General features: G+C 42.5%; 1 protein-coding gene across 1 annotated transcript; it reads left to right on the forward strand.

Annotated features, from left to right (window-relative positions):
* Positions 1–321: 321 nt before the first annotated feature.
* Positions 322–9,817, forward strand: LOC123090885 (uncharacterized; the record flags this gene model as incomplete). The annotated part of the gene is given in 11 exon segments (XM_044512241.1): positions 322–458; positions 1,972–2,133; positions 2,219–2,293; positions 2,665–3,162; positions 3,549–3,899; positions 4,676–4,767; positions 4,855–4,895; positions 4,988–5,049; positions 6,498–6,809; positions 8,994–9,106; positions 9,263–9,817. Coding segments are annotated over 8 exon segments (1,572 nt in total). The 3' UTR covers positions 6,801–6,809; positions 8,994–9,106; positions 9,263–9,817.
* Positions 9,818–12,052: the final 2,235 nt, after the last annotated feature.

Below are 12,052 nucleotides of genomic sequence, written 5' to 3' on the forward strand. Positions count from 1 at the left end.
AGAAGTTCTTGAAGTTGAAAGTTTTCACAAATTCTATTTTTTATGATTTTCCTAAAATTTCACTCAATTGAAAAAATCAGACAAAAGAAAAAATTTCAAAAGTAAAAATAAAACAAAAAACCCAGAATAAAACAGAACAAAACCCGGTTCGAAAAAAAGCAAGAAATAAAAAGGAAAAAAGGGCTTTATGGGCTGGCCCATTTTGAATCGGATGGTTCTGGTTGTTACTTTTTTTTCGCTTAGTGGGCTGGCGGCCAGGTGAGGGCCGCCGCGATATTTGCACGCATAAAGAACATGCTATAGCCACCCCCAAGCTCCCATTTCCCAGACCCACACGCAGCCAGCAGCCACATACCTTACCTTGAGGAGCGAGGGGAGTGGCCGACGAGCCGTCAGCTCCCTCCAGATCCGCGGCGAGATATCAGCTCCCTCCAGATCCGCGGCGAGCCGTGAACGAGGTACTACCATCGCACCGCACGGACACCGCTCTCGTTGATATCTGATCTGTTATGTATGGTTTGTGATGAAGTGTGCCGAATCTTGCCCTAGAATCTTGCCCTAGAGTACTGATGAAATTGTCGGTCGGGCTTTCTCTGATACGTTTACGGTCGACTACAGGTGATTATATAAAGCCTAGATAAATTATTACTGTCGTATCGTTCCTGATTGATCTAGTTTCCGATCTATAAATTCGCTGACGGTTCTCTATAATGAACATCTAATGTCTCGTCCCATATCGTCAAGCCTTGCTGTTTTTTTTTCTGACTGTTGATTCACAAGTTCCTTACAAAGAGATGCCGCGGTTATTTCAAGAGGAAGGAACTCGTGTCAAAAAATCACAAACCGGGTGCATTACCACTGGCTGTATCTTGAGAAAGATGGAATCTTTCCCTGATCGGCAGAAGGGGATGAATCCTTTGCAGATCAGAAGAAATATATCATCAGATAAGCAGTTAAATTGGAGCTGTGGGGTGGTGGCAGCGGAGGTGGGGGACAATGGGGTTGCCCGAGGGCCGAGAGGATTTCATGATGTTGGGAGGATGGAGCGTGAGGTTTCTGGAATCCTGTCCTACTCGCTCGGTGATGAGTGGTGGAAGTATGAGATTGGTTTCGGCAGATAGCAAGGCCTTGCTCTCGGGCGTGCCAGTAAGATTTGGAGGACAACGACAAGAGCTTGGATGCTGTTTTAGACCTGTGAAAATGCCAGGCCAGAATGGGCCGAGCCTCAAGAAACTCCTCATGACTGCGCAGCTGTAAATCCCTCTGCTCTTGCCTTGCTGTAAGGCAAAGTTTGAAACAGCTATCTGCTTTAAAGTTGGGATCAGCATCTGCTGGTTACAGCCCTCAGATTCTATGCTGTTCCTCGTATGAAAATGTCAAATCTGGACCTTGGACTGAAAGCTTAATTTTCTTGAACCTCGTTTTGTCTGCGCAAATTTATTCTCAGTTACTTCCTAGCCATCTGTATGTGTATCTACTCTGCGAGTTTTATATAAGACAACTGAGTCATGACGTCCTTTTTCTATACGAAGTAAATATGATACTCAAAATGCAGTTCCTGTTTTTTGTTTGGTTGGTTTGCCGACCTTCAGCATGTGAAGATCTCTCATTTTGCTTTGAGTGGCATCAGTAAGGGCAAGTTAGCTATTCATGGGAGATGTTGAACAGTAACATCAAATTTAGCTTTTAGTTCTAGATTTCCATAATTTATATGCACCGGAGTTTCTAGCACCTGGTCAACTGGTATTTGATAAACTTGTTTGGCCCTTCTTTTTGCATATAGCATAAGGATTTATACAGAGTAAATGTAGCATTTTCTATTTGCAGCACATGTTTATGTTTCAGTGATGCGTGACCCATTTTAGATAGAACTCATTTTATCTCAGGGTCTTCTGGATCATTGTTTGACCATTGCAAGCCTTGTAGTAGTCTTGTTTGGAGCATAATAAAAATTAAATTTCCTTGTTTCAGACAAACTGAAGGATGGAATTGAAATTTGAGGAGGTAGCTGCCCTAGACAAAGATAACGTTAGTGGTGAAGATGGATTAATTACAGTAAGAAGTGCGTATCCACGGACCCGTGGCCCTCACTTTAAACTCACTGAGGGATTTAATATGAGAAAGATTGAAGAGGTATGATAACTGCCCATCTGTGTGATATATTTCTCCCCCTTCTTTTTTCATTCCCAGTGCCGACTCTTGACATTCTCTCTTTCAGCTTATGCTAGAAAAGTCTGTTTCGATGGCCAAGTCCATAGCAAATGAGATAATCATCCTAGACCCTACTCCCCAGGTTTTTGTTACCTTCATTTATGGAATCCGTTTGATGTTTCATTCCACTATATTAGTTATACTTTGTAAAGCTGTAATATTATGGGGTACTTACGTCTACTGAAACAATATTTTTATTGCTGTCATATATATGAACCTTAGATAGGAACTGTGATAGCTTTAGATCCCCTTACTTTCTGTTCCCTCCTTGATGGTGCCCTCATGTTCGGTATCTTTAGCCTACACCAACTTGCTTGGGTTACAAGGTTTTGTTGTTTTTATTGTTGTTATCATATATGCACCTCCATAGACCACAAGAGAATTAATTTTGTTGTGTTTTTAGTTGGATAACTGATGCCTTTCACCCTTTTCAATTGTGATGGATCAATCTAGTGGGTGTGTGATATCTTCTTCGACAAATACGCCAAATTGGAGCCCATCTTTTTGAAGGATAGTGTCCAGTGCTTCCTTGGATTATTCAAGAGCTGTGGGGGCAGGGGCATGTCATGGAATCTTACCATCACTGCACAAACCTTAACCTTCATGATCAGTTTCAATGCCTTGCAATGTGCACAAGTTGTATTGGAGGGTGAGGCACCTGAGCTCCGTGGGATGCACGCCAATCCCAACTGCATAAACAAATATGGATACTTCTCGCTCCACGAAGCTGCTGAAAGGTTCTCTGTTGACATGATCAAGCTGCTTCTACGCCATGGTGCATCAGCCAATGTACGCACAGTTGGCAATGATATCATTGAGGATCTACTCCCGCTCCATGTTGCAGTTGAGAATACTTGCCTGCATAAGTATCTGGAGGACAATCTTTCTCCCAGCCAGAATCATCTGGATTATATCTACAATCTTATCCGTCTGCTGTGTCTACCTGAAATGGTCTGTTTCACTTCCCTCCCTTTACGAATTACTACTTTTGCAGCATGACATAAAAGTAACTGTGGTCATACCATAGATCCCTGACAGCTGTTATAATGATATTAGTGATACTAAGGACCGGGCATCCTTTCATCTCCATTTGTCAGAGAAAGTAGAGTTTCTGTTTGTTAGTACATGTTCTTATAGTAAAGGATAACGAGTCTTCATTGAACTTACAAAAACTGTTGCTGGTAACTAATTTCATTTTCTTTTCCTTGGAGATTGTTTCTAATCCATATTTACTTTGATAGGAGGAAACAAAGCGAAATATAGAAAGTTATTTGACACTACTTGCTTGCATATAAATGCTAAATGCGCTTAGATTTTTGTCCATTGTTGTTTTACAGAAGATCTTCTTGGATACAACTAGACTGCTTGCAGAAAAAACAAATAATCTACTTGGAGAGCTCTGGAAATACATTGAGGATGGAAAACTTACGCAGTCTGCAGTTCTACTACTGGCCGCTCAAGAGCAGATCCGTGGAGGCTGTTCATCCAGTAGTAAGAAAGATGGGTTTGACATGATCAAGAGCAGTATACTGAGGCTTTCATTTACCTTGATATGGGGGAAGGGTTCAAGTGAAATGCCACAGAAGCTTCCGGAGGAAATGAAGGCACTTTATTGCGCAGGGCTGCTTGTTGATGTAATTTCCCGTGTCGGTGAACCTCTTTCTGCATACATTCAAGCACATTCAGAGGTACGCGTTTTTGGTACATTGCAGCTGTGGCGCCTTAGATGTCTGTTACTTAATATTTTAATACTATTGTATTTACTATTGTTAGTGCTGTTGTCTTAAAAAATACATGCCCTAGTCTTAGCAAGAAGAATGATAATTTCTGATGTCAACTGAAAATAACAATATCTTATACTCCCTCCGTCTGAGTCTACGGGGCTGATGGGCCAAACGCTAGGGCCAAGGAACAACACAGATTTCTGGCGCTCCGCATCCGATTAATGTGCATGAGTTGCTCATGGGCGTGCATACCGCACATGCATTGGTTGCATGCTCCTGATATTTGTGAGCTACGGATTTCTTTCCTCTTAATTATCCAGCGAGCAAATTGTTTCCCTCGAGCGATGCAGGAATAATAAGGAAATCGAGCTACGGATTTGCTATAAGAGTTCATTCTAACAAATCTACACAGAAATAAACTTTATAAAAATTAAGACGTCCAAAAGATCATTAGTTGTTTCACAACCGTTGGGTCTGGTTGCATTGAGTGGCTATAGCATAGCCAGCATAACTTCATTCTGTTGTGGATTCTCAGTATAAAAAAAAGATTTAAGAGCCCCCGTTGTGTTGAGATTTCTATTGCCTTCCAACTCATACTGTATAACTGCAGTTTTCTCCTCCAAACAATCCTTTCCATCCTCTCGCTGCTTACCCTTGGTTATATGTTTGCTAAATTGTATATACATGTAGATCTATGTTAGCCATATATTGCCTTATACAACAGCTTGAATGTCTTGTAGGTGCCCAATGTGGAGGTCTTGGAACATGTTTCATCTATCCTCAAGGAGTATGGATTTTGCCCTACTGGAGATTCCATGGACACTTTAAACCTGTACTACTCTTTGTATTGCTTCACACAATAATTTTCTATGTGAATAAATGGTCATTTTGCTGATTATGTTATTTTTTCTTCTTGAAGCCAGCCTTATGACTGCAAAATGTCGGACAGAGAATCATGCGGTACAGTTCTGTCGGGCTCAAGTGATTCTTTGTACATTTAAGAAACATGAGTCTAATCTCTCCTCTCTTTAATTTCTTTAAATGGGTACTAGAGTCTACAGATACAAACATGGCAGCTACGAAAACGGCCAATCTGCATGCTGCAAAGAAAAAGGTAACGAGTCTACTTTTGGATAGACCGATGGTGTTTGGTAATGAGTAATAATATTGTGGTGGGCAAAAGAAAGGAAGTTATAAGAATTTCTGCTCTTTCCCTTTTTCTACACCTTACTTCTTAAAAATTATGTGAAAGTGAAAATTTCCCAAATTGACGAATCCCTTGATCACTTTCGGATACATCGTAGAATCTTTGTTTTAAGGTGCGTTTTCTTCACTTTTGAGTTTTGACTGTGCTCGACTTGTCCTAATCTTGTGTCCAGGTCACTGCTGTTGGAGATGATTGTCTCTCCCTTATGGCACGGCAGCACATACACAAACACAAGTAACCATTAGACCTTCGTGCTGATTTTGGTGCAGCAGCACCAAGCAGCTTTGCCTACACCTTAGGGCAGCACCCGCAAAAAAAGAGAGCACAAAATGGGTCGCTAACTAGAGCACAAAGTGATGGTTTTGGTGCTGCAAAGCTGGGCAGCTTTCTACTCCCTCCGTAAACTAATATAAGAGTTTTTAGATGACTATTTTAGTGATCTAAATGCTCTTATATTAGTTTACGGAGGGAGTAGTAATGTATTCAGCCGTATTTAAAGAGTACAATTATTCGTGTTCTAATGGACTTTGGCTACTGAGCCTGGAAAAGGTTCAAGCTGCTTCCAGTGCTCACTAAATGTGCTACAAAATATCTAAATTCTAGCCTACAATACCTAGTGTGTGTTCAGACACACATTTATACAAACTAGATTTTGCCAGTAGAACGGCCAAGCAAAAAAAAGTCATCAAGACTTGTCTGTATGGACGGGAACTCTATTCATCTATGCAATTCCCCATAACCGACGCACTCCGATTGCACTCTTCGCTGCCTTGCTTGCGGCTAAGCCACCATGGTTGGTTGGCCTTCCTTTCGACACTGCTTTGAGTTGCCTCCAAATACGTATGACCTATTGCAATGCCATGGCATTCCAATTATGGTTCATCTCTGCCATCTTAATGTGATGTGTTTCCCATCAGGTTCTTTACCAAAGAACTGTGTAGATTCCAAGTAACATCAACATTTGGACTTCACCAAGGGGGCTTGCACATTGTTGTTATTTCTAACACCTTATTAGTGTTGATTTGTTGCATCTGAATTTTTTTTTTGGTGCCTGCGAAGAAGATTCTGATAAAAAAATATGCAGTGTAATATAATCGTTGATGCTGTAAGAAAAGCATGTTTCAGTTGCTATGTTTGTGCCATGCCTTGTACTGGCTCAACAGCTTAGTGTGTTGCTTAAGCATGCTGCTTAATTACTACCCTGTAGGTTGTAGTAACGTCATTCATATCTGATGATACCCAGTTTTGTGTATTGATCAACATACAACATCTCAAGTGAGAGGTGCTGGCTGATCATGCTGGAATATGGATGTATCTGGCTTCTTATGCTGTATCTCTATTGAAATATGTGACAGCCTGCGAGAAAGAAAGTAGGTGGAGGATGGGATCCCACATATGCAAGGAGAAGATTTTTCCCATATTGGAGATCAGTGTTACAAGCCCGGTTTCCTGTGAAGGTGTATCCAAACTATGCAAGAACAGATCTTGAACAACTCCATGTCTCTCTGAGAACCTCAGTGGCCAAGGGATCTACTCGAACTCAAAATATAGTTGGTCCAGTGGGAAGAATCTCAGCACTTATAGGAAATAATCAATCCACAAGGCGCTTTATCACTACTGCTACTGGTGCATTCAAGCTCTTGAAAGCGCTAAGGTAGAGTAGAAAGGTATGCCATGAGTTTCATCTCGCTGTCCCAAGTTTTCTAAACATGCCCCACATGAATACATGGAAAGAGAACTGTCCTGCTGCCGCCTTTAACTAGTCAGATAAGCCATTGATATAACATTAAGGAGTGGCGATTTGCTTGATAGGGTTGGGTATTCTAGCATTGTGACTTATTTTCCTGCTGTTGTAAGTTTGTAGTCTCCAGGTTCTTCACGGCTACACCAAGCTTGGGTATGTTTGCTTGCTTGGCAATGAGCAACCCTGCCGTTATCTCTTTCCTTCAACTGGTCCATATGCGGATAATTTAGATGATAGTGAGTAAGTGACATCCAAATCCTTGTGGATGGGAAGCAATAGAAATCCACTTAATTTGTAGTACGTTTTAGTTTCTTAGGGTATTCTCAGCCCTGGGAAATGTACATCGCATTTGATTTTATTGATAGATAGTAGTAACTGAACTTCGATAATGTGGGTAGGTAGCCAGTACTCAACGAATAATGAGCGGCTTCTATTGATGCTCACCGACAACATGTTGAGTAGATTTGAAGTGCTTCTTCAACCTCCTGCACACAGGGACATGCCTTTGTCTTCAATTATTCATCCTTAGAGCATCTCCAACAGATGATGTAAAAGTTGATACCAAAAATGATTTTAGGGCAAGAGAGAGAGTCTTTGGGCACCAGAAAGTTTTCTGCCGTAACAGATGATGTAAAACTAGGGGGCAGGCCGGTGCACGTAGCTCCCGCTTGCGTAGGGTCGGGGAAGGGTCCGACCACTTTGGGGTCTTATAGTACGCAGTCTTTCCCTACATTTCTGTAAGATGATGTAAAACTAGTGCCCAAAAAATTGAGAACCACATAGAATATGACGATCCGATGACGGGGAGGCCCAGAGGCGGATCTGGCGGCAAGGAGGAGCTCGGCGGGATGGAGATGGTGACAGCGGAATCCGGCGACGGGGAAGTTGGGGGCCGGCTGCAAGAGCTCGGGGACAACGGCGAGGTGCTTGGGGACGGCAGCACGGCAGAGGTCGTCGAGGGGCGGGGCACTGCGGTGGAGGTCACCGAGGGGCAGAATGGGGCAGTGGGGCGGCGGCAGGGTTCACGGTGGCTGACGGAGTGGTGGTGGCTTGGGTTCATGGTGGCTGGCAGAATGGTGGCGGCGGGGGTTCAAGGTGGCCGGCGGAGTGGTGGCGGCGGTGGCCGGAATCGGCCGGTGCGGTGGGGTGAGGCGCCGGTGGAAGTTCACACTGGCGGTTGGGTTCCCACCACAGCCATAAAATAATTTAGGCAGCACTAGTGATGCTGCAAATATGCAGCACTTGGATCTAAAATTTGGGGTTCCCAAACAAAATTTCATCACCAAATAGAGATACATATCTGCTGGAGCTGGTTTTCAACCCAAATGCCTCAAACGCAGTTTTTTGGGCACCACAACTGTTTTACATCATCTGTTGGAGATGCTCTTACTTGCCTACGCATCCTTGTCCGAATAGACACAGGTGAAGACCTTGGTTGGTAGTCCGGGTTCATCCACGTTGCATCATAGTAGGTCATTGATAATTGGACGTGGAGATGCAATCCTACCTTAAGCTCATGTCCTATGCCAACCTCTTCAGTTTGTACTCCAGTTGAATCGCCAAAGGAAAGCCGGTGATCTCTGATTTGAGTGTGAAAAAGGATTGGCTTGAACTAAATTTCCGGCTTACGATGCGTCAATGAGCCTGAACCTGCATTGGCACGGGAGAACTTCTTTTCCTTTGTGGTTGTGGAAGCATCGCAATGGATGCCTGTTCGAGGGAGACCGGCCGTCAGTCAGACGTGTGGTGCGTGCAATCCAGGAGGAGGCTCGACTATGGGCGCGTGCCGGCGCCAAGGGACTTGCAACTATCATCCCGGAGACGTAGATTCAGGTCACGGTGGGAGGTGCACCCACATTTTCTCTTCTTGCGCCACGTCAGCCCACTCATGCCATCCATGTGCACATGCTTGTAGGCTGCCCATTGCTGTAATTGTTGCTTCAACATAACTCTGTAACTTCACTCTTTCTATCAATGCAAAGATACGCAAGGCTTTTGCGTATTCGCGGAAAAAAACTTCTTTTCCTTTCTGTCCATGAGAGTGTTCATTTTCTAGCGAAGTGGTTCTGATTTCGTCAGTTTCCTTCCGTTTTGATGAACTCTGCAGGGGGCTCAACTTGGAAATGATCGGGCTGATCCGCGTCGTCAGCGTCAACCTTGTCACCGGGGAGGGGATCTGAGGTTCTGGACTGACGCCTGACGATAGCCACTGTTCAGGATGTAAGTGCACAAACTGCTGGACATTCTGGGACTTGCCCGCACCGGCCACCACTTCTTATGTTGCATCTCCACATCCAGCTTCCATGTACTACCATAGTACTCCCATACACTACAAAGCAGAAAGTACAGACACTGATACAATGGATCAATTAGCAGATCAAGCAGGAATCCGGTGGGAGCTGGAGGGGGAGGCGGCTGGTGAAGTTGCTCTCAGGGTGCTGGTTCTTGGAGACGGACTCGAGTTCGTCGGCACCTGGCGGGGTGAGACGGCGTGCTTCGAGTTCGGTGGCTTTTGGTGTCTCGTGGAGGCCGAGAAGACAAGGAGGAGGCGCTGCTCGGTGGAGAGGAAGGTCGTAGCTGGAGCTGGATTTCGTGGAGAAGAGGTGACGATCGTGGAGAGCACTTTTTTTTAGGGACTCGGAGCACTCAAAAAATGCTAGACACACGGACTGCCCGCTCACAAATTTTACGGGCTGGCTGATCTGAAGCTCCGGAGCACTAGAGCATGGCGTTTTCCCGCTCTGGCCGTGGAAGGGAATCAAGACAACAACGCCGCTCGACTCCATGGGCTTTGTGGGCTATATCCCACATGTCATTTAGTTTTACTGGGCACTCACGTATGCCATTTAGATTTGATTTCGTGGGTTGCAGGACATCTGGATACCGCCACCACTCACACGAAATCACTAGTTAAGAAGTATTCGTTGCGAAGATCATTCCAATTCTTCAGGTTGCGACAAGTGACGTGCTGCATGTGTGTTACTTGTCACAACATGAGAGTTTTCCTTCTTTTGTAGATCCGTTTATTCAAAACGTTTTATCTCTTAAACCGTGCGTCCAAATCTCGAACCGCTTTCGCCGTTGGGTTCCTCGTGTCGAGATCTTCAAAACTAGATCCAACGTTGATAGGTTTTGATGAATTTTTTTTTTCACAAAAAAAGCCGGACGAAAAAAATTGGACAGAAAAACCGAACCGAGAGCACGGGTTTTTTCTTTTTTGAAAAAGTCATGCCTCGTGAAAGCACAACCGTGCCTCTTGTGGAAGCAAAATGTGCCTCTCGCGAAAGGAAAAAAATTAAAAAATGCGTTTTTTTTCGTTTCCAAGAGGCACAACCGTAACTCACGAAAGCACAGCCGTGCCTCTTGCGGAAGCAAAACCATGCCTTTCGTGAAAGAAAAAAAAAACAAAAAACACATTTTTTTTTTCATTTTCAAGAGGACGGCCGTGCCTCTTGTGAAAGTACAATCGTGCCTCTTGTGGAAACAAAACCGTGACTCTCGCGAAAGAAAAAAAAAGAAAACACATTTTTTGTGCAAAAACAATTTTTTTTCAAAATTTTTTTTTGCGTCGAAAAGCTAGGGTAGACCGGTGAAAAACCAAACATCGAAAAAAACCATTTAAAAAATCGAAAACGTGTGTGGAAAAATTAAAAAAAATGAAACTGAAGGGAGCGCTCAGAGCGCAACACGTGGCGGATCGCTGAGAGCGTGCCAAGTGGCGCTGATCATTGCGAGCTTCCGAAGGAGCGCTCGTTAATTAGTTGCTCTCCCACTTACATCCCGTATCAACGATTTCTACGGAAGGCGGTAAGATGATATCTTGAGAATCCATTTTTCAAAGTAATGGAAACCATTCTCTTATAGGAAATGGTTCAAAAATCGTGACGCTGTGATTCGAGTAATTTTGATGTGGTGGTGTCTTCTAAATTTTGGAGTGTCAGTCTGTTCTATTCTCGTTACGGAACAAGATTGGATGGAGATGGTTTGTAACATCGAGCTTTATCTTTTGCACAGTTTCAAGTGGAAAAGCCTACTCGTCGCTTATAGCGCGAAATATAGGTTTAACTAGCAAAAGGGCCCGTGCGTTGCAACAGAAGAAAAAAGAAAATCATAATCTCCAATGCCCATGATAACATTTTGTTGTATCATCAATATACACTATCATTCTTAATCTTCGTGAAATCATGAAAACAAATTAAACCTGTGCACATAGTTGACATTGTGAGCATTTTCAAATTCGTTAACACTTTTACAAATTTCCAACCATTTTCTAAAATCAAAAACATTTGTTGAATTCATGAACATTTTATGCTATTTGCCAAAAACAAAATTTTTGAAAAAAATAAACAATTTTCTAGAATCGGCGAACATTTTTTTGGAAACTGGTGAATCCATTTTTGAAATTCACGAACATTCTTTTGATTTAACAAACATTTTACGAAGGAATAAATTATTTTGTATGTCATGAACAGTTTTTGAATTTCTTTATGATATTTTTCCATTAATGAACATTTTTTGAATTTGCAATATTTTGTTCAATTTCATTAATTTTTTAATACACAAACATTTTAAAAATCATTATTTTTTTATATTTCCTGAACATTTATTTCAAAATTGCGAACATTTTTTGAATAAGCAAACATTTTGTTATAAAATCGCGAACATTTTTTGAATCCACAAATATTTTATGATTTTTAAAACATTTTATTGCAAAATTCTCTTTTTCTTAAATTTCGGTGATTTTCTGAAGGCTGAAATTGTGAACATTTTCAAAATTATTAAAGTAGAAATAATTTAATAAAAAATAAAAATAGAGAACGAAATTTAAATAACAGGCCGCCCAGACATGGGCTGGCCCAAACTGGCGCGCTGCATCTTCTTACACCGCACAAATCGCAATATAGAAGAAGGACCCTATTGCATGGGCTGGCCCAGACGGGGGATTCCTGTGTGAAACGCTTTTTTATTACTATCATTTATAGGTGCCATTGCTGATTTTACAAATTTGGGGACAATTTTCGTAACATACCGGCAGAAGAAATAGCCCGTTATTATTAGGTAGAGATTGTAGATAGCGTACACCCGGTTCAATTCTAGGTGGGCCGGCTCATCTAAGGTATCGTCCTCACATAGGCTCTTTTGGCTGAAGTTTTTCCTTTTTGTTTT

This window comes from Triticum aestivum, chromosome 4B (genome assembly GCF_018294505.1).
Source record: "Triticum aestivum cultivar Chinese Spring chromosome 4B, IWGSC CS RefSeq v2.1, whole genome shotgun sequence".
NCBI lineage: Eukaryota > Viridiplantae > Streptophyta > Magnoliopsida > Poales > Poaceae > Triticum > Triticum aestivum.